General features: G+C 45.3%; 1 protein-coding gene across 1 annotated transcript in view; it reads left to right on the top strand.

Annotated features, from left to right (window-relative positions):
* The window catches only part of LOC119443067 (aquaporin-11-like), a 35977-nt gene extending 15170 nt beyond the window's left edge, over positions 1 to 20807 (top strand). Inside the window, exons 2-6 of the mRNA XM_037708209.2 lie at positions 529 to 760; positions 2995 to 3190; positions 4550 to 4631; positions 12132 to 12270; positions 17332 to 20807. Coding sequence (XP_037564137.1) covers positions 550 to 760; positions 2995 to 3190; positions 4550 to 4631; positions 12132 to 12270; positions 17332 to 17513 — 810 coding nt within the window. The 5' untranslated portion in view covers positions 529 to 549 and the 3' untranslated portion in view covers positions 17514 to 20807. The remainder of the gene's footprint in view (positions 1 to 528; positions 761 to 2994; positions 3191 to 4549; positions 4632 to 12131; positions 12271 to 17331) is intronic.
* Positions 20808 to 22640: the final 1833 nt, after the last annotated feature.

Genomic DNA, 22640 nt, shown 5'->3' with positions numbered 1-22640 from the left:
CTGTTGAGCCCCATCCCTGTAAATGCGAGGACGAGCTTCTGCCAGTACGCCCACGAGTACTGTCCGTCGCATTGAGTAAGTGACAGAGCTTTCCCGTAATGATGTCGACATCTCTGGCAAGGTGCATCGTGCCACACGGGTGATCTATTGTCTGCTTCGGTGAGAGTTACGCGTCGCTCGCTATAGATGTCATGGCGATGCTACACGTCATAAGCACCCTTAACACGTCTGACAGCCGAATAAAAGAAACTTCAACTCACCGTCGCTGCCGCGTTTTTCGAGATAGCATCTAGGAAAAGGGATTATCAATTCAAATATGTACAGTTTTCTCATCGTTAAAGCTGGTAGGGGATATTTTTGTTTTTATTTTTGGACCTTCTGATTAATGAGCATAGACTTATGCTAGAGCACGAGGCCGATATCTCTAGACGTGCTCGTCCTCTTCGGGACGTCCCGGACTTCTTGGGAACATGTTCCAGGTTGTGTTGAGACTTTCACATACATTGATGACCCCGCGACAAACTCTAGTTTGCAGAAGCACGAGGAGGCATGGACGAGACGGAGCCGGAGGCAGTGGTGCAGGCGGCAGCGGCTTCGTCGTACCTGGACGAACTCGTTCCGTACTTGGTGCTACTGGGGAACACGCTGCTTTTCGCCCTGTCTCGCCGGCTGGCGGCCAGGCTGTCTCCACTCAAGTGGCGCCTGGCCATCTCCGAGGTCATCGGCACATGGGAACTGTGCAGCGACGTCGCAGAACTAGGTTTCGTCGCTTTCGTATATATACGATGTAATTCCCAAGAGTGTCAGGGAAGCTCACAAGACTGCTGAGCCCAAGGTAGCAATGGTGATAACGGTAGAGATATGTCATAAATTAAGCGACTCATCTGTATTATGGAGCACCCGCCGGATATCTTGCTATTCATCGTGCATGTATGGATGCACAAAATGCACGCGTTGATGTCATTCCTACAAATATGCAAACGACCCGCGTCAGTCGGTAGTGCGGTACCACCAAACCGATCACGCACGTGCGTGCTTTCGCCGAAGACTGCACATACCTATCAGTGGCGTAGCCGAGGTGGGGGAAGCGAGGGGAGCACGTCCCCCCCCCCCCCCCCCTTTTCCTCACTGACCCTCCCAGTCACCGGTGAAGTGCGTGTCCACCCGATAATATTTCTGGCTACGCCAACGGTAGCTATACGTGCTTATATACTCGGGGGAGACAAAAGGTTGGTATCGCTATTTGGACAATGCGCAGTTACCTCTATAGGCACGGTTACTACGATTACCGTGGCAATGGCACGTGCGCGGTCTACAGCCGAACGCCTTTACAACGAACGTCACTACAACAAAATTACCTGTGTATTTTGTGTGTTTCGCATTTCCCGGCCGAATTCCTATATTTCATTTGTATTGTGAAAGCCTCTAAGAAGACAAGTACAACGAATTTGCTTGTTGTACAACGAAGGAGTTCAGGTGTTCCCGACGGTTGTTTTGTTGCTTTACAACGAAAGCTCGTAGCGACCGGCGCCACCACTGCACTTCGCGTTATGTGTGGCAGCCACCTCTCTCCCCCCGCCCCGAAAAAAAGAAAACAATCGCGTTTGGCTTACGTTTAGCGCGTCGTAGGCATCAAAATCCGAAGTCGTGGCGTCTACGTTAACAGCCAAGATGAAATTTTAACTGCGCGACACGGTTACATTTCGAAGGCGAAGCGTTGTGGTCCCACCCCACTCTGCCGTAGCCTTCGCAGTGCAAGACATTTAGGAAGGAATGGGAACAGAGTGGATGCCGTGTTTGATTGCCAATAACTGAACTCCGCTTCTGCTGAACGCACTGAAGTACTTTTTGCGGCCAAGTATTTCGGAAATTGCCTATTTTCACTTCAAATGTCTTTCTCCACTTCGATAAAGATTGGTTCAGGGCCCCTTTAAGAAAGTAACTGGAACGCCAATGCATTTATCCACAAAGTTCGGGAATTAATATCTCGAAATCGGCATCATCCCGAGAATTCGTTCCAAGTGGCTCCGCCTTGCGAACTCCACGGATAGAATTTGTAAATTGCAATATGGGCCATAAGGTAATTAGTTGAAAACCTCATTAGTAAATTTTTGTGAATTGGTCGATTATGCATTTCATTTTTTTTTTTTTTTGTGTGTGTGTGTAAGTAATGGCCGCCTCTTCGAGAAGACCAGCTCATGGTTTAGAAATGTGCGAGAGGCAACCTTTAAAATTTTTTGAAAGGGTTCGCTGAGCACTCTGTATGTGTAGGTGTCCTGCAGCTAATGTTAGCCAATCTGTTAGATTGGATAACATTAAAATTAGATAACACTCCAGATACGATTTGAAGACCTACGGTGTTCGGCCTTTCAGGCCTCTGACGACCGGGCACCATAGGTCTTAAAATCGCATCTTGCACTGTTTCTTTCTTTTTTTGTTATTCTTTTGTTTGAACAACTTGGCTAACGTCAGCTGGGACACATGGTATACTGTCGGTCCAAGTGTGGGAAAGATTATCAGCAACTCCTTTCACAAACATCGCTTGAATTCGTGATAAATAAGGATTTTCTTTTGCTGGACATGCTTCGCCGGAGCTCTTGTGAGCGGTACAGTGCGCGATCTTAACAACGAAGTGACCTATAACGAACGATCTTGGAAGTCCCAAGCACTTCGTTATAAATGCGTTCGACTGTATAAACATGAAGCCGACAAACACGCTACGTCCTTACTGTAACACACTACATATACCTACACCAACGTGTAAAGAGACGGTGTACCGCGTGCCAACCGCATTGCAGTTCCCGAGTGTTACCAGAGGGCTGTAGAAAGAAAGTGCGTAATCGTGATCACCCAGACACCTCACATTGAACGCGCTGTGAACGCAACCATGCAAAAGTGCCACGAATAATAAAGGTCACCCGTTCGGGCGTTGTTACACGAAGAAGGCTAGTGTTTGTATAGGGAGTATAGTAAAAGGGTGTGCTCCGCATGCAGGCATCGTGTATGAGCGGCACGGCGTGTGGGTGTACGCGCTGGCTCTGCTCGCCTGCTGCGTGTGGTGGTGCCGGGCGTTCGGTGACGCCGAGGCGTGCCCGTGCGGTCCCATCGAGGACATGCTGTTCGCCATCGGACCCGGAGACTACCGCGCCCGGTTGTTGGGCCAAGCACTGGGCGGACTGCTCACCGCTCAGTGAGTCTAAATGCCTGTTCCTACAACGCTGACCATGCGGTGCCTCAGTCGAGACGGTTACACACATTTGAGGCTGGACACCCCTCAAAAGGTCTAAGCACCTCAAACGCCAAAGAGCACACTACTCGAAAAGGATTCATCATTCCTAACAAACTTCTTAATCGAATTGCAGTACAAAGGAACTCCAACGAAAATTTATTTTAATTTTATAAAATGCAGCAGATCCAACGAGTTCGAATATATATATACAGCGAAGCTTCGTGTGACTGCATAAAGAGTCGAAACACGAGTACACGAACGAACGCACGCACGTACGCACGCACACACACACACACAAGCACGGGCGCACACAAATTATACCGAGCCTTTTGTAAAGCAGAGTTGCTGACTACTACCGAGTACGACGGAGTGAACGCATCATGGTTTCAGAAGCAGCATGCAGATACGTAAGTAGCGCAATTCGAATTCATCCTATCTGCAAGGAGCGTTTACTTTCTCATTACCGTGCAGCCGCGGATGCCCGAAAGCGAGCTTTCTGTTTTTTTTTCTTTCCCCGCACGGTCGGCGCCGCCGCTGCCGCGGATGCGCTGAGATGAGCACCATCTGGTGGTGCTGCAGGGAATCCAGCAGCGCGCGTGCTCCACTGTGATTGGTTGGCCTATTCGGCACGCCGCAGCTCCCACGGTCACTAAAACAGGCGATGTTCGTAAAGAAAAGCTTCCCTCTTAAAACCCGACGTTTCGGAGCCCGACAGGCTCCTTCTTCAGAGGTGAGATGGCGTTAGGCGTAGCAATGCTAGATATGTTTCTTTTTTCAACGCTTTGACAGGTGCGCAGACACTTTTCGCAGTCCTTGAGAGTAAACGGCAGGGAGTGTTCCTGACAAACGATTGATGTTTATTTGTTCTTTAATTCAGTTGTTCGCAACCAGGCGAATGTTTACCTTTAACTTATTAATCGCAACAAATTAAATATCTTCAGTAAAATTTTATTCGCCTTAATAACAAAAAACTTATTATAACGACTGTCGAACCTAAATTGGATATTACACTTAAGGTTTCATAAACACGCTTAAGCGAGCGATATAACGAGCTAAGTCAGGAACTACTAATTGTGACACATAATCGTTATACGACGACGGTAGGGAGAACCTTATGGAAATTGCTACGGCAGAGAACCTTATCGATTGCTACGCGCACGTTTTCATAAAGTAGCGAATGGCTAGCTGACATAACCCTTTTCCATCACTGAACCATTCCACCTTGACAACTGTCCTGATTGCTGTGCGACTTTTGTTTCGAGAAACGCAGAAAATACCGTTTAATTTATGCGTATTCACCGGGCTTGTTTGTTTAAACAGGTACATAATGTTCATCTGGTCCTGGCATCTGATTCCAGAGCACAAGACCATGGCGACAGCGGAATGCCAGACCTCGCTCATGGTAGTATACGCATGCGCACCATATACAGAAGCACAATCACACAGACAGCTACGCAGCCCAACTGTAGACGCGCGATCCAGAACATTCTGAGGGACGATTAACGCGATAGTGAAGATTGATTGATCGTCAACGTCCAAAAGAAACCAGTAGGATATATTATAGACGCCGTATACAGTGGATCGGCTACGGATTCATTTCGACCAGTGCAGTACAATGAGCGGTTTTTTTTTTTTCTTTTTTTTTTTCATTGCGCCCCCATCTGAATGAGGCTGCCGCGGCTGGGAATCGAGCCCCCGACATAGGGCTCAGCAGAAGACCGCCATGGCGACTCAGCCACACGAGAGCTTCTTTCTCGTGTTTGCCCGACGCTTCAAAATCTGGCGTTGCCTAGGTACTACAACAAAGGACGACTCAATTTGCCCTTCGTTGCACCGCTTCAAATTCCGTCCACACGAAACCACAGCAGCCGATGGCCGATAAAGAGTCCGTAATAACGAAACGGCAGTTCTTTGTCGTCAGTGGTTGGCCTGTGTTGGTCGGGCGCACGTAACATAAAGCTTGCTGCTTCGAGTTGCGCCTCCAGCGCTCTCACTATTTTGCCAGCGTCACTTCCCAGTGAACCATTAATGTACCATAGATGTCCATAGAACATCATGTTTGAGACATTGCACACATCCTATAGATATCTATATTTCTCCAAACAACGTTACAAATACGTACCATGGATAATCTAAGTCCCATCCAGATCACGTTGCTCTAACGTTGAAAGGATGTCACAGCTGGACATAAGTAACCTCTAATAGATGTTCTTTTTGGGGACGCAGGAGGTCCATAGCACATCTAGTGGATTTTTCCTGCTGACGCTATAATGAGCTGTATACCTGCGAGTGCCACAGTAGATGTACTATTGATACAAATGAAATGCGAACAGCAGAGTGTGTGGCCAAAACGTAACTAAAAGCACAGTGTGTGGCATCGGCCAGCGATGATTGTACACATGCATGTGGTTTCGATGCGGAGTGCGGGGCTGCTTGTCCTAGTGCGTATTACGTCACCTGTATTTTGTTGGAAGCTTGTATTCTCACCCCGCCATTGCAGTGCCATTCCTATCTGTGATTATCTGTGATTCCTATCGGTGGCTAGCACTGTTGTTGTGCATCCAATGCAATACATTTTTCGTGCTATTCAAATTACGATTAGACACTGGCAGCTTTGATGGTGGTAACAAAAGCAAAGCAATGCACGTTAGCAAGCTGGGTAGCATGCCACACTACAGATGTAGCGATGGTGCTAGTCACCATAACACTGTACTGCCAGGTGGGTATGGCACTGTCGAGGAGAGATGAGAAAACAACTTTCGGACAAAATACAGGTGACGTTTATCGCAATAGGGCGAGGATGCGCTGCACTCTTCCTCGAGAACTACATCCCCACGCACGTGCGCAACGACTGGCCGACGACATGCACAGTATACCTTTAGTTATGCTTCGGCCACACACTCCGCTGTTCGCATTTAATTTGTCCTCGATGGTACATCTGCTGAGGCACACTAATGGCACAGTTACCCCCATTGTCGGCATGTAACTGGTGACTTTGCTTGAAATGTTTTGTTAACGTGTAAACGTGTGAATGTGAAAATATAAATTGCAACACTTATTAAGGTGAAATCCTTAGATGGCTCAATGGTCGAAAAATCCGATGTCCAGCGTTGCAGCACCAAAATTTAAAGGCACCAAAATTGGGGATTGAACCTTCGACCTCTGGTGTTAATTAGGTCGAAGCGAATTAAGGCATAGTTCATTAAGATAGAGTTAATTGAGGCACTCTAACCCACGGCCTTTGTTGGGAGTCAAAACCACTTGGAGAGATGGGTGAATCGGCCACATCTCCAAATTATCTCCAAGTTGGATTCCAATTGACATGGTGAAGGTAGAGTCGAACCCACTACCTTGGGTGTTCATTAGAGCGAAGTTACTTAAGGCAAGATAATTAGGGCAGAGTTAATTAAGGCACTCGAACACTCGACCTTTGGTGGAAGTCAAACCCACGACTTTTGGTGTTAATTAAGGCAAAGTTAATTAAGATACAATTAAGGCACTCAAACCCTCGACCTTTGGTGGGAGTAGAGCCCGCAACCATTGGTGTTACTTATGACGAAGTTAATTAAGGCACTCGAGCCCACAACTTTGGTAGGAGAAAACAATAGAAGTAACAACGCATGCGAATGAGAATGACAAATAATTTAATTAATGCTTCGTGAGTGCGCAGGCTTCTGCCTTCGCTAAACTGACTGTCAACTTTTATATATAGTTCTAGCGCTCATCAAAATGCGAAAACTGTGCTAACAAAACCGTAAATCCGCATTTTGATCATTATGCATCATTACAAATCCTGGAATGGATAATTGAAAAATAGTGAGTTCAGTAAGCACTAGGTAAAGCACACCAGTGAAACTCACAATGTCATACCAATGTAACTTTTTTATTTATACAACTGATAAAGCTTTATTACAAAAATGATCGGCCCCCAGTCACGCACATGTATGAAATTATTCATTACATGTTCTCGCTGTATACAAACAGGTTAAACGCGGATCTTAAAAAAAAAAAAAAACACGTAATCAAAAACATATTCTTGAAAATTAAACTTCATTAAAACACAAGTAACGAGTAGGCACAAAATGACTAGTAGGCACAGTGCCACAATTATAATTAAAAAGAATAAAACTGATTAGTAAGAGGTAGTATAACATACTAATTAATGACCAAAAGCGCATGGCCTGCTTGCCAGCACTTGCTTCTGGGGCCACCGGATTCAAGATAGAAAGCCAGTACTTTTTAGCTGCATTGAAAAATATATGGTGAAATAAATTCCACGCAAGCAGAATCCAGAGATGGAATGTTCATCTTGATAGGCAACTTGGTCAGGCAGCTTCTCAGATCACAAAAGTGTCAATAACATAATGCTGCCAGAGACTTAGAGATATGCATTGCAAATGAGAAATATCCCTGACACTTGAAGAGGAACGCAGGAAACCAAGCGATACAAACATGTGCGAAAATTAACCATCAAAACATTGCCTCCCGAGTATTCCCGTAAGCGCTCCGCAAGGCGAACAAACGTACCACAAATAGCAGTCAGAAGCACAGCTCGAAATTTCAGCACGCAACTGTACAGTTCTGCCTAGTATACACGTACTTGGGCCATGGTCAACCGCACAAAAGTCGAAAAGACACAAATAAAGCACACGCTGCTCACGCCCGGAACATTGCTGCGCACTTCTAGCCACCGTAGCACTTGCATCGAGGCCATAGAATAAAGAACGTCGAGGCGGGTGTTGCTGAATTGATATCAGTGGCGATGCGAAGTCAGAGCTATTGCGAGTTCAAGCTGGTTCAAGCTTCTTTTTTTCTTTATAAATTGTCGTAATACATCAGCAAGTTAAAGGTTACGTATTTTCAACAGTGTACTAATAGATATAACTGAAAAATAAAGCATCTTTGTATGAGAAAGAAAATGACGTAATCGAGACCGAAAGCATAGCGAAAAAATGGCAAAAGTATTGGGCTTTTGCGCGCGGTGTCCGGCAGCAACGTTACTAGACCTCCAACAGTGCGAGCAAAGGTCGTACTAAATTGCAAAATAATTAATTAAATGCTTTTGCTGTCCTAGCTTCCCATTGTTAGGCATTAGAGACAATTTGCTTGTATTTCTGTGGCATAGTGCGTGCATCTACTCATAACGCACTATGTACGATCAATGCACGAGAGCTTTGAATGTGCAAGAGATGTCCAAATCATAAGGACATTCGACGTCCTCTGGATGACCTTTGACTGCCACGTACCAGTCGAACGTACTATAGATGTAAACTGGACGTCGTTAAATGTCTTGGATATTTGGTCTTTTGTGGTACATCCAATGGATATTTGGGGTTCACTGGGTTACTGCCAGTGCCAGGGTCGCCGACACCTACGCGTTTGAAAATGGAATTACGCCGCTTTAGACCAAAAAGGTGCAAACAAAGTAGATATTTTAATAGTGTAGCAATATTCCAGAGAAAAGAATATACTACAGAGCTTATCTCGAGATGACAGTCGACCGTAATGCGAATAGCGTTCGAGCAACGACAAACCTTATTCCTGAACTCACGGGGTTGCTTAGTGGCGGCATGGTGTTGGGCTGCTAAGCACGATGTCGCGGGATCAAATCCCGGCCACGGCGGCCGCATTTCGATGGGGGCGCAACGCGAGAACACGTGTGTACTTCGATTTAGGTGCACGGTATCGAACCCCAGGTTGTCCAAAGTATTCCGGAGTCCCCCATTGCACGGCGTGCAGAATTGCAGATCGTGGTTTTGGCACGTAAGACTCCATATTTTATTTTTTTTTGAACTCGCGTTTATTTAACACACGTAGTGGTATAATTGTGAGAGTTCTGTTGCCTCAGCTATATGCCACATATACTCCAACGTCGTGCCACTTTGCTATGGCGCTCGCTTGCCAAGGTCGCCCATGAGCATGGCGGCATGACGACGACTGTATGACTCCGACGTAGTGGCGATGGAATGACGAAGAAGGAATGATATCGATCGAACGACAGAGGAGGTGTAACGGCAACAGCATGACGATCATAACAGATCAAAATTTCAGGGGGGGGGGGGGGGGGGGGGAAGCCGGGCCCCTAGGGACCCGCCTTAGTTACGGGCCTGGCGGGCGCGTATGTAGCTGTCGCGCTATGCTTAGAACCAGGCGCCGGCAGGGACCCGCCGATGCGTGTCAGCGGTTGGTAGATATGCGATGATTACTCCATATGATACGCTTCCGACGCAACAGCTGAGTCGTGCTAACTTTATTGAATCTGGTGCAGCGCAGGGTGCTTATAACCAAATGTCAAAGCAGAAGCGTGGCGCTCGAGCATCGCGCAGTACCTGCGCTGAATTGATACAGTCCAGGTGCTAGATTTCGAAGTTACCTTAATGTGCAGGGCCGCGCAGGGCGCTTGTGAACGCACAGACAATGTTTTGGCAGACACAGGGGCTGCATACATCTTCCATAGGACACGATTTTTTCAGATCATTGCGAAGTGTATTTACCGACTAGTTCTCTTGCAGAATGCTTCAGTTTGTCTCATACCGGTGTTGCACTGCCACTTTTCATCGTGATCGAGCCCGACCTGGATCGGAATGTTCGACCACGAATGTTCGACCACGGAATGTTCGACCGCAGATTTAGCAAAGACGCCAATCGCGACCCGAGAAATTTGATCCAGATTGGCTCGAACACGATCAAAAGTGCGCCGTGTGAACCCCGTATTAGGCACTGGAATGAAGTCGTGTTTGAAAGGATAACAAATGTAGCCTCTGCCACTACATACAAGAAAATATTGCAGTGAAGGGCTGACAATTTTCGCAACCTATTGGAAATGTGCCGAAAAGGGTTTACCAAAATGCGTTATTTAACTGGTTATTTAACTGGCAATGGTTCGTATAGACTGAAATGCTAAGTCCTCAGGTGATGCAGGAAACCGGTGAAGCGTGAACATACCACATAGGCAGTAGTCTTGCGGAGTGCTGTGTTGTGGACAAACTATAATCCCCAAAATCTTTATTTTCCGCTGGTTGTTTATGCACCCATAAACTGCTCAGTGTTGGCCTGTAGCTTTTGATGTATATATATATATATATATATATATATATATATACCATTATTTACGAGCGTAAGTGATTCATGACAAAAAAAATGTCGCAGTTTCGCCCGAAAGGCGAAGCATCAATTGCGATAGCAAATTAGTAGAGAGCTATTCGGAGTAGGGATAGTAGTTGTATCGGCTGCATAAACTTGGACACATTCGCTTACTAACTGAATTAACAAGCGTGGTGTCAGCGCGCACAAGCAAACATGAATAGATCACACTGAATGACCGCAGACTGTCAAAACGCTGGCAGTAAGCGCACCCGCCGCAGCGGGCGAAGGTTCGTGCGGTCTATCGCTTCAACAGAAACTGAGTGACGAATGCAGAGCGCATACAAAGGTCAGAGCCGTGTGGAGATAAGAGACGGTGCGGGCGACCGCCACTGCCGGGCAAAATACAAGCGCTGTTGTTGGCAGAGTAGAAGCTGCCCCCTCCCCTCCCTCCCTCCCCGCGCTGACTTCCCGCTTTCTTGCTTTAGCGTGGGAGATATAGTGGTAAGTTCCCCTTACGCCCGGTTGCAAGATACGCCTTTGGTGCCGGAGCACAGCGTCGCCCCGCCTCCCTCCCATACTCCCACGGTCTTTCGCGCGACGGTCGCGTTTGCTTTCCGCCGTGCATTCGCTTTCCGTGATAGCGCGCGTCCCCCGCGCGCTTTCGCTCGCGCATACGGTGCGCAGCGACGATGTTATCGCCCTTGGACTTTATATGGAACCTCACGGCGACGGCAGAAATCAGGTTGAAGTGTCCATATAATTGCTATCGCAATAATAAACGGAAACATAAAAGGAAAGCTACCACTCCGCAACGCAAGGCAACCTCACAGTCCAGACCGAACAGGCAACACTGACACATACTCTCCACACCAGACCGTCGGATGCGCCCTCGTGAAAACGTGCGCCGAGGCTGTGTTCTCGCCGCTTAGTTCACGTTGAAGCGAGAGGCAGCACGAAGGTCAATCCGCTCCCTGCTGTCGCCGCTCTTCCAGCACGCCCGCGTTTTGACAGCGAGTGTCCGCGCTGATCGAGTGAGACGTGTTTGTTTGCCTGTGCGCTCGACACCATGCTTGTTAACTTAGTAAGCAAATGTTTACGAGTTTAAACGGGCGATAAAACTACTATCCTTACTTCGTATAGCTGTGTACTAATTCCCTATCGTAATAGATGCTATGCCATTCGGGCGAAACTGCGACATTCTTTTCAGAATCCGAATCATCGGGAACGGCGGACTGACCAGGAAACTAGTTAGGTGTTCTAGTTTCCTCGCTAATTAGTTAAATACATCAGTGAATATATTTACATGAATTAAAGATGGTTCGGCTTGGGTGGGCGTAGACCGGGTGACGTCAGAAAACGTGAACAGCTGACGTTTCTTGTGCACGTGGTTTCTTGGACTCCTCAAGCGCTCACTTCTTTTTCCAGAGAAAAAGTGGGAAACCTTCCCATGCTGCAGGGCCTATATGAGGACTTCTCGCGCGATTTGAAAACTGATATGAGATCACATCGTCAGTTGCTACAAACTTTACATTGGCAGTAGTCGCGTCGCAGTGCTAACTTAAACTGATTATTTATTGTAATTAACTAATTAGCAACAAAATTGGCACACATAGCCTGTTTTCTTACGTCCGCCGTTGCCGACAATCCAATTTCTGAAGAATCAAATTTGTATCTTGAGCACTCTATTTTCGTGAATGTTTGGCAGTCTTCGCAAGAACAGCAGTATAGTACTGTGTTGCTACGATGGTGCAGGTCAAATGTGCACATTAAGCGAGCCAGAATGTAAAATGTACATATCCAACTTCCATCGGCGCAGGTCAGCCCAACCAAGGGCGCACTTATCGAAGGCGCGATCACGTGCGTCAGTCGATTCGTGGCAATGCGATCCATCTACTGGACGGACAACGTGGCCATTGCTATCAACTCCATCACTACGGTCATTCTAGTGCTGGCTGGTAAGTCTATCTTTTTATAAAGCTTAAAAGAAAAAAGAAAATGGGAGTCGTAGAGAAACATAGTTGACACGCATGCGACTCGAACCAAAACGAATTTCGGTTTGTCTGAGCTAACGCTGTATCCCTTTCTCATTCTTTCATTCCTTCTTTCTCCCCCCAATTGGTCCTAACCGTTCCCAACTACATGCAAGAATAAACTATGGAATAAGTTTATGAGTTTAGGATGTCAAGATTTCTAGCATTATATATTTGTGCTGCTTCAACTAAGTTCTAACGAACTCTTGTGGAATCTAGATCAAATCTAGATGATGCCACTTAAATGCAACGCAAATGATTTAATAAACAATTTCACCAAGTAGAACCATAAGTATGCCCATCTAAAATGATCCTATGAGCATTTGAGTGCAGCGATAGCTGTCTAATGCACTTGAGCCACCACCTGGAGCTCATTGTCCAATGAACTAGTTTTTATATATAGGGATGAAGTAGACGGCCATGTGATATTGCATTGTTTCGTTAACATATGTATTTCATGATGTGTTCATAAAAGAACTGCTCTGTGTTTTGACATACTCTGAATAAAAATTCCATCAAGACAATGCAGATAAAATGAACTCTAACAACAGTCGTGCCAGAATAATCAAGCAGATAGTGGGCTATCGTTAGTCAAATATAACACCTGTAATGGCTGCTCGGAGTCTTATTTCACTATGTTGTTGTATTCGCTGTTTAAATCTCCATGTAATCAACAACCAAAAAAAAAGGGGCCTTAATGTTATTGTTCTGCCACGTGCCTATCCAGTAAATTTTCTTTCCGTGTCGATTGCGAGCGTTCATTTAGTGCTATCAGTTATGAGCTACAGAATGGACTGACTGTGTCCGTGCGTTCGCACAAATTTCGAACAATATTAAATATTGCGCGGTGATGTAGGGAATGGAATCTCTAGTAGCTTACGTTTTCTTATTAACAAAATTAAGTTAAATGATATTTTCCAAAAGAAAATAATCTGAATATCCAAGCCTCTTGCAAGTCCTCTAACAATTTTTAAATGTACAAACTTTAGCAACAATAATGGTTTTTATGAGACAGGATGCAAGCACCATCTTGATCATGGCGTACGATATCCTATATATATTTAGGTGCGGACACACTGCAAAAAGGCCATCGCGAGTACTTCCAGATAGTCCCCTCAGTAGCAGGCGTTGAAGCGTTCGACTTTACACTGCACCAGAAGAACTAAAGAGGGATATGTTGCAATGATGGCGGTAGTCGACAGAGCAGCACACTTAGTCTCGAGTCTGGTCCCTGCGTAGTGCATTAATGATATCATGGCCGCCCATAGTGCATCTTGCAGCACAAATATATTCCAGGGCTAAGGACATAAAATAAAGTCCTCCGAATATGGTTCAATGTTGATGGTTGACCGATTGCCAAAGCCTGTCACTCCCGAGTGTATGTGGGACAGACGCAAAATATGTGCGCGAACATCTCTGGCACATGGCATCGCGTCTATGCGCGGCAGCTTATGCGTTTCATGTGGTGTGCACGTCGCTCTGATGCCATGCCTCTGAGAATTGCTCTGAAGTTATCGCGCCTGACAAAAAAGTTCTTATTGAATGGTAAACTATCCTTTGCTTCTGTCTGTCCTCTGTTTATCTCATGCCTACAGGCGCTTGAGCCTCCCGTCCTGACAGGCTCAAGCCACCTCATGCGCGCCAATAAGAAAAGTCGTTACTGACACTAAGCATTTCTGGTACAGCAGTTCCCAAACTTGGAAATCTCAATAACACCGGCTGGATTGTGTAAGTTAGGATGTCTCCTTCCTTGAGCTGAACAATGCACACCGTAAATGGCGACCAGTAAAGTAGAGTTCAGAGCTTAATACGAGATTGTTTACCATAGAAGATTCCGAGCGGCTATGCAGATAGCATGTGCTGCCAACTAGGAGAGACCAACAAGGTGGGTTGTAGTGCCCTCGTGTGCGTTACCGTAATTTCAGGCTGCGTGAAAAAAACGGTGCGCTCTGCGTGCATGTGTAGTTGCATATACACTTTGTACACTGTGCACATAAACGTATACCGAAGGAGAAAGCGCACTTTACAGCCAGCCGCAAAAGTTTTTGGAGCATGAGACTCTCTACTCAGGACGTTATGCTGCAAATCAAGCAGCAAGTACTAGACAGTAAAACGAGGTCCACCAGAGCTATATTAAGGTTGAATCTCAAGAAAGCATTCGACAAAGCAGCACATTCAGTGATACTCAGTCGGGTCAGCAACCTAAACATAGGAGAAAGGGCGTAAAATTATATCCCATACTTCCTAACGAATAGGGAGGCTACCCTCACCATGGGGGAACTCAAGTCTGAGGTGAGGGACATGGGCAGTTCGGGTACGTCTCAGGGCTCCGTGACATCGCCTATGCTCTTTAACCTCATTATGATAAGATTGCAGGAAAAGCTCAAAGACATCAAAGGAATCAATTACTCCTTGTACGCGGATGACATCACCATATGCATCTCGCAAGGCAGTAATGGAGAGATAGAACAGAAAATACAGGAAGCGGTAGGTAACGTGGAGGAGTACCTTACAGGCACGAGGCTTAAATACTCCCCAGAGAAATTAGAGCTTCTCCTTTACAGACCCACCCTTAAGGGCAGGCTGCCCAAGGGGTACATCAAGGAGAGAGATTATGAGAAGATACACGATTCGTACGAATGGGGGGGGGGGCCATCCCCACTTGTTGAACAAATTAGGGTCCTGGGACTCAACACTGAGTCGAAGGGAACTAATGGTGAACCTCTTAGAAAGCTCGTGACTAAGGTCACTAACGCTGATCAGGAGAGTCACAAACAAGTATCAGGGAATGAAGGAGGCTTGCATTGTTAGGCTCATTCAATCTTTTGCTATAAGCCACATCATTTATGTAGCTGCATACCTTAGCTGGTACAAGGCAGAAAAGGACAAAATCAATATGCTGATAAGGAAAGCTTTTAAGCTGGCCCTAGGCTTGCCCGACAGCACCACTACAGAGAGATTAATGCAGCTGGGCATGCATAACACCTTAGAAGAACTGATTAAAGCTCAGCAGACAGCTCAGCTGGAAAGACTCACCAGCACCCGGACTGGCAGAAGCATACTCGATAAATTACAAATAAATCAACATAACCAGTAAGGACCATTGCCTTGCTGAAATCTGGTTCCCAGCCCATACAGAGTTACATTGGCCAGAGAGATCAAGAGAAGGATTGAAATCCCCAATTTATCCAAAATATGCACCCGGAATTCAATCAGGGCAGGAGAACAAACAGAGCTAAAACTCTACTCAAAGCCTATGTCAATGATGAGGAAGCGCTATTCGTGGACGCCACAGAATATTCAAATCACCAAGCGTTTACAGCAGTAGAAATTAATACAAAGCAAGAAAGCGTACGCACGTGCTCAATCAAAACCAGTGTCTCTGAGGTTGCGGAGGAGGTTGCCATCACTCTGGCTATCGCTTCTCCCAAATATAGATACATTATTAGAGACTCTCAATCAGCAATACAAAATTATGCCAGAGGACGGATATCAGTTGAAGCTGCAAGAATCCTAAGCAGTAAAACCAAACTCATATCATCGGAGAAATGTTACAAGGAAATCATCTGGTTCCCAGCCCATACAGAGTGCCACCACCACCACCCGTAACCTTAACGAGTCTGCCCATCGTGTTGCACGAGGACTCATTAACTGCACCCGATTAGGGGGGGCTCTGGCCGAGGAGAAGATGGAACGAATGGAAAGGGCTAGACTTTTCTCATTCAGTGACATTACCCAATACTATAGAAAGTCGAGGTGTATATATCCACCTCCTAGCACAAAATTGGACAGGTCTCAGGCGGTTGACTGGAGGCAACTACAAACCAGAACTTACACGAACCCGGTACATCTTAAATGTTTCCGGACTTACCCTGAGGACAAATGTAAATTATGTGATGATAGAGGAGCCACCCTAGAGCATATACTCTGGGATTGTGAAATAGTTCAGAGGAGAATTGCAGTCCCCCCGGATGAACTAAGGGCGTGGTGGAGAGCCGCACTGACTAGCTCAGATCTCCAGGACCAACCTTGGGCCATCCAGCAAGCCTGGGAAACTACCGAGAGACAGGGTCTCTCTGCTGCCACCGGCGCGGCCTTGATCCAGGCCATCAATTTGCAGGATATTCATTAAAGTTGTCTCACTCATGAAACTTGAGAGAAAGCCAAATCTTGTCACATTTTTCGCAGTGAACCTGCAAGTAGGTGGTGCAGTTTGACGACTGCATAGGGCATTGTCCTTTTCACTTCCAGGGAGGATAGGTTATCTGCAGAAGGATATTTTTTTTTTTCCCTTCGCGAATACTGTGCTCTGAAAGTTTTTGCAGTAGAGGGGTATAAGTGTTGTTTGAAGCTTGTCTATGTGCTTTATGGCAGCACCATTCCTTCGCTGCAATCAGTAGAAATGGTGATGTATCCGATCCGCAAGCACATTAGAATTCAAATCTGGAGTTATTTCCCAAGTCCCTGGTATAGAAAGTGTCGGATGAGGGGTGCATTTGTGACCTTACCCATACCAGATGTGTGATCACTTGTTCATTTCCTATACAGGGGTCACATAGTACATTGTCAATCACGATCAGGCACGATTGAGATCGAATTTCTCGACAGGATTGGCTCCCTTCTGCAGCTTGCACTAAGTCAATCGCAATCGACAAATTCGACCTCAATTGAAAATGCACCACGTGACCCACGGATTAATTACTGTGAGCCAGTGAGCCCTTTTCTGTCACCTTTAAGACCATGCAATTCGCTTCTCCGAAGGCAAGATGCGATTACCCCAGTATTTTCTTTTCCAAGGTAAACCGAGCACACAAGGAGGACAGGTGTATTACTAAACTATGCAACAAAATAAGAAAAAGATCTCGTTGAGAAACCGAGCGATAACAAGGCAGCAACAAGTGTAAAATATTCCATCAATGTTGTTAGCAAAACGCAGGTCACGGCAACGTTTGTAAATATCTAACGTGGTGTCACCTATCCATGCAGCCCTGACAACAACGGGCGGCTACTTCAATCCCATCATGGCGTCGGCGCTAATGCTCGGCTGTGCCGGAAGCACGACTACCGAGCACTTCACAGTCTACTGGGCGGGAGCCCTCATCGGCGGCTTCATTGGGCGTTACCTCGACATCCGGCTAGAGTACGCCATCAAGGAGAAATACGCCTAGACTGCGTCACCTACCCTAGTGAGCACAACCGACTTTTCGCCACTCATCACACTGCCCAACATGTAGTATATTGTCTCGTATTTTCATTTTGTCATCGTGGAAACCATTTGGAACTGTGAACATGACAAAAGGCAAACAAAGATTTTTGTACGTGATGTACACGCTGCCATGCCACAGTTAGTGCAAAGAGAGACCTTTACTTTGTTTAAGCTAGATAGTTCGAGCCTATAGCTTCACATGTGGACCCACACAACCAAGACTGACAGAGCACCGTTTTTCACATGTCCATATAACATTTCTAAAACCGCAATATACTATACCCGATTAACTTACATACTGGGCTGATGGATGCCATAATGACAATCTGACCATGAGGCATGCTGTAGTGGGGGATTCCGGTTTATGACCACCTGTGGTTCTTTAACGTGCACCTCCCCATCAAAATGAGCCAGCCACGACCAGAATCGAAACTGCAACCACGAGCTCAGCAGTGCAACGTCATAGCCACTAGGCTATCATGGCGGCTGTACAATATCTGATTCGGTCTGAATATGGTCATTGTTAAGTGATAGGGATGTCCCCCGCAAATGCCCCGCGATTTTTTTCATAGACATTGAATAAGTGAACAGCAAAAAGACTAAAATCATGCACAAAATGAATACAGTTTACCTTTACCATGAACACAAATAAGCTCTGCCAACATATGCACATATTTTTATATAAGCTGGTCACCCCACCAAATTAAGTTCCAAACGCCTGAAGTTTGAGCCATCAAAGAGAATGTCGCTCCTTATTCACTCAGGTGTCCTAGCTATGCAATACGGCCATGTTTAGATATAGCATTCAACCACTTCCTTTCTAGTCCAATAATTTTCTTGCTAAAATACATGGTACACATTCATGTCATGAATGGCAAGCTTATCAACATTCTTGAAAAGTACGCAATCAATGCATTCTACCAACTGTATCCTACAGGACTAAAGCTTGGAAGATAACAAGGAAACTTATGAAGCTAAGGATGGCACATGAGTGACAGAATGGAAAAGGAAAGGCATAACGATAAGAGACAGAAAAATGGCAGTCAATGGCGTAGCCATGTTTCTGTTCCTTTATTTTTGAGAGGAGGGGGGGGCACTTAATTTGGGCAGGGCAGGCGGGTGTTGTTGCATGTCACTTGATACCAGCTACCACTGGCACACACAATTTTCACAGTGAGAGTGCATGTGCCCGGTGTGCCCCCACTGCCCTGGCTGAGCCCCTGCTGGCATTATAGATTAGGGGTCAAATGTGGGTATAGCCGATACTCTTGTTCAGATTAAGAAAAAGAAGTGATGAAACAGCGATTTCTTACAGGCCCAAATTATTAGCGCATGGTTAAACAAATGGCAGGTCATGCAATCGTGCAACAACCATCAAGTGGCACGGCACAGCTTGAGCACCAGTTATGAAATAATAAAACCAATCACTATATGAGATTGGCGAGATGTAATATGGAATCTCAAGTGAACCATTCTTTAGGACTGTACGTCTATGATGAAGAATGAATCAGGCTACATGATGACAGATGACCCCGAAGAACACCTTTGACAGCAATATCTTTCCTTTCAGCAGTCTGTCTGTGCATTACAAGGCTTAGTCAAACTAAACATGTTTGTTGCAATGATCAGTCCCCAAGGGGTCTGGCGATGCTGTCATGAGCACAGATTAAAGTACAAAATGAGAAACATGTTCTCAGCATCTTCCAAGCAACAGTGAGGCATTCTTGCTTCATCATACATGGCTTTCTTTAAAAAGAGGTCACAGGGAGACATGAATAACAGTTGGTGAACAAGGTAAGACTCAGACCAGAGTCAACGTTTTGACAAGGGGACTTGTTTCTGTTGAAAGTTGAAACATTAAATGTGGACTCCAGGCTGTGGCTTCTCTTGTACAACCACTGTTAGTCAACTTTCGTTAGTAACTTATTACCTGATGATGCATCACTTTTCCTGTATTTATTCGCACCTTTTATGTGAAACACAATAACTCTGGAACAGATATATTAGTGGAAACCAAAACCCTGTGACGCAAATTATGTGGCACTGCCTTGCACCTCAGTCATGAATTACAGCTGTGATTTGTACAGCTACTGTAGCTTGAACTGATGAACAAGGTTCTTAGCTCAGGTGCTTTTTCTTTCTTGTGCCAATTTTCTCGAGCCAAAGTGAACTTCAAGCTGTATGCACAGCAACTGGAGGAAACTGTGGTATGATGCAGGATTTGCTTTTTAACATACAAGCTCGCTGTGTATTAGAGTGAATTCCATATTATTCAAATTACGCCAACATTTTCTGAATGCTTGGTACAATTTTTCCCCATACCAAAGTTAGCCAGCTTTCAGAGCATATATATTTTATGAAGTGCAGTTGCTAAGTGCTGACACCATTCATACCTCTTACATAAAATTGCTGTGAGACAAGTAGGCTCTATACACCTCTTTTTTGACCTTACAATGTGCTATGTTTATAAAAATCTAGATTTATGTTACTGTGCATGCCTTTCAGTGTGTGTAACCATTCATAGTACATTAAAGAAAATTTCAAAGTGTGTGGTATATACTCCGTCATTCCTGACTGCATGGCACATATATTCAATAGCATTACAGTGTTGCTTTCTACACTTTCTACTTCTGGTGTCATTGCTGAAGGTTTGAGAAAGGTGTTTTTGTCAATAATTCAGAAATTATAAAAACAAAAACCTTGATGACTGCCACACTTATCAACATTTCGACAATACTATCACGGCAAGAAACACACAATTCAGTGAATGCACTGCTATTTCAATGCTCGCTAAAGCAGCTTCCTTTAAATTCAACATCAGTCCCAGTAAGGTGAAAAGAGCCAGCACTGCTGGAAGCCTGGCCAGCCAACCAGAACTTCAGAATGGCATTTAATTAACTGTGTGGCAAGTATATGAAAATATTTTATCCACAACAGACAACAGATTTAAAGGTGCTGGTACCAGGATTCTAAAAGATTCCTTGAACTTTGTGCAAAGCTGGCAGTTGTTCATGTACACTGTGTACAACTTCACATGCAGAAACTGAGAGACCTTATGGCAAGAGCCAATAGCAGGCATGTCTTAGCACAGAAAATTCAACAAGGTACCCATACTGCAAAATATGTGAATTCATGCTTATAAACACAATGTGTATTTTGTAGACACCCATGAAACCAGTCAATCATCCAGCCAAGTCCCTGGCTTCTTTATAAACAATGCAGAATGTGCATATGTATATATTTGACCTTCGAAGGCTGGTCCACCAGCCGAAACGTTAGCAAAATATACAGTACAAATGCAATGTATGCCGTACTCTCTTCATACATATATAAAAGAAAAATACAGTTAAACCAAGGTATAACGAAATAGGTAATATTGCCACTTCGTTAAATAAAAATTTCAACCTTTTATGCAATTAACTACAGTCACTGTCGAATTTTTCATACACATCAGGAGCCGCAAATGTTTCCAAGATATTCGGCAACTGAAAAAAAAAAGAAAAGCTAATTTCAACGAGAAAGAAATTAAAATTTTGTTCAATTTGAGAGCCGGCAACCAAATATATGGTTTCATGCCATTTCGACGATACCTTCACATCTGCGGCCTGATACAAAGCATGCGATGCTTTCGCGTCCACTCTGCCCCCACGGCTGATAGTGTCGCCTGCAGTGAGACGACGCTATCATGAAAAGTGCAGGCTTCGTCTGCCTCTCGCTTCAACGCATCTCCAAAACTCGAGATTACATGACTTTCAGCACTAAACATGTGGGAAGGCAGTGGACATGAAGCCGAGGCCATCTCGGATCGCCCAGCATTTTCTCCCACCGCAGGTTACCTCCAAGATAGGGTGCGCGGGCCGTGTATGCGCTCAGACGTGCTGACAGTCATTCACAGTCTCAGCTGGGCTCTCCCCTGCCACACACTCCCCCCACCCCCCTATTGCTCCGCGTGGACCTTGCCACCATCCTTTTCTGCTCACCCTCAAACATTTTCTTTAAGAGAGCAGCTCTTAGGAGCCCGTTCCTGTGTTGAGCGTCCGCGTCTCTCAGCGTAACTGAGCAAACGAGCACAGCGAAGGATCAAAGAGCGAATGCAGAGCGCAGCGGGGAATGAAACACAGCGATAGCGAAGACAGCGCGAGGAGGAAAGCGGATTAGAAGAACTTGTTGTTGGGCGAGTTGGTACATATTAGCGGAGGAGGAGGGTGCAGCGGAAGCATGAGGAGGAAAGTGGAGTGCCGCACGAGACATGCTTCACGGCGGCGACCAGGCATGCGGTGAGCCCGAAATTCAACAGTGTAGTTTTCATTGTCAGTGTAGTTTTCAGCAGTAGTTTTCATTGTCTCAGTATTGCTTTGCGCGGCAGTGAAATTTCGTTGCATCGAAATTGTCTATAAACAGACTTCGTTATACATATTAACTCTTTCCCTACCATGGGGCAAATAGGTGTTTTTTGTATGTTACGGCAGATTTTTTTTTTTCTGAAGGAACTACTGCACACAATATTTAATGGAATACATAAACAGAAAACAAAATGAATGCACTTTTCATGCATAAATGTTTTATTAACAAGATGCAAGTCATAAAAAAGATATAAATTGTTGAAATCAAGATTGTGCGATGAAATTGAACAAAGTTTGTAAAGACACGCTTGGTATCTACTAAGAAAAAAATGTTACGAAAATTATGAGAAATACAAAATATTGCCGTCTATTAGGCACTATCTCAAAATTTTTCATTCAAACTGCTACAAAAATTTAACTGTAAGCACTACAGTTGGGCTGCGGCCGCCGATGTTCCGGGCTGGTTTGTGGCGTCGTTACTTTCAGACTCAAAGGCCGAAGAAAAGTCAGCGTCCTCTGACTCGTTGCCATTCGATGTATCGATAAGATCAGCCACAGAGGCAGCATAATCGGGATATCTAGGATTTCCCAAAGCACACGCGCTGTTTCCAGAATCGGACATTTTGCATTCTGTTTTGACGATCGCGAAACTTCGGAGCGCGTTTAAAAATCACCGCCTGGCGGGAAAAAAGCGAACTACTTAGGAAACAAAAATATAGTTTCTCCTCTTTCACGTCCGATGGCGC

Source organism: Dermacentor silvarum, chromosome 2 (genome assembly GCF_013339745.2).
Source record: "Dermacentor silvarum isolate Dsil-2018 chromosome 2, BIME_Dsil_1.4, whole genome shotgun sequence".
Classification (NCBI taxonomy): Eukaryota; Metazoa; Arthropoda; class Arachnida; order Ixodida; family Ixodidae; genus Dermacentor; species Dermacentor silvarum.
The sequence above is the reverse complement of the archived record's forward strand: the minus strand, read 5'-3'. Positions and strand labels throughout refer to the sequence as shown.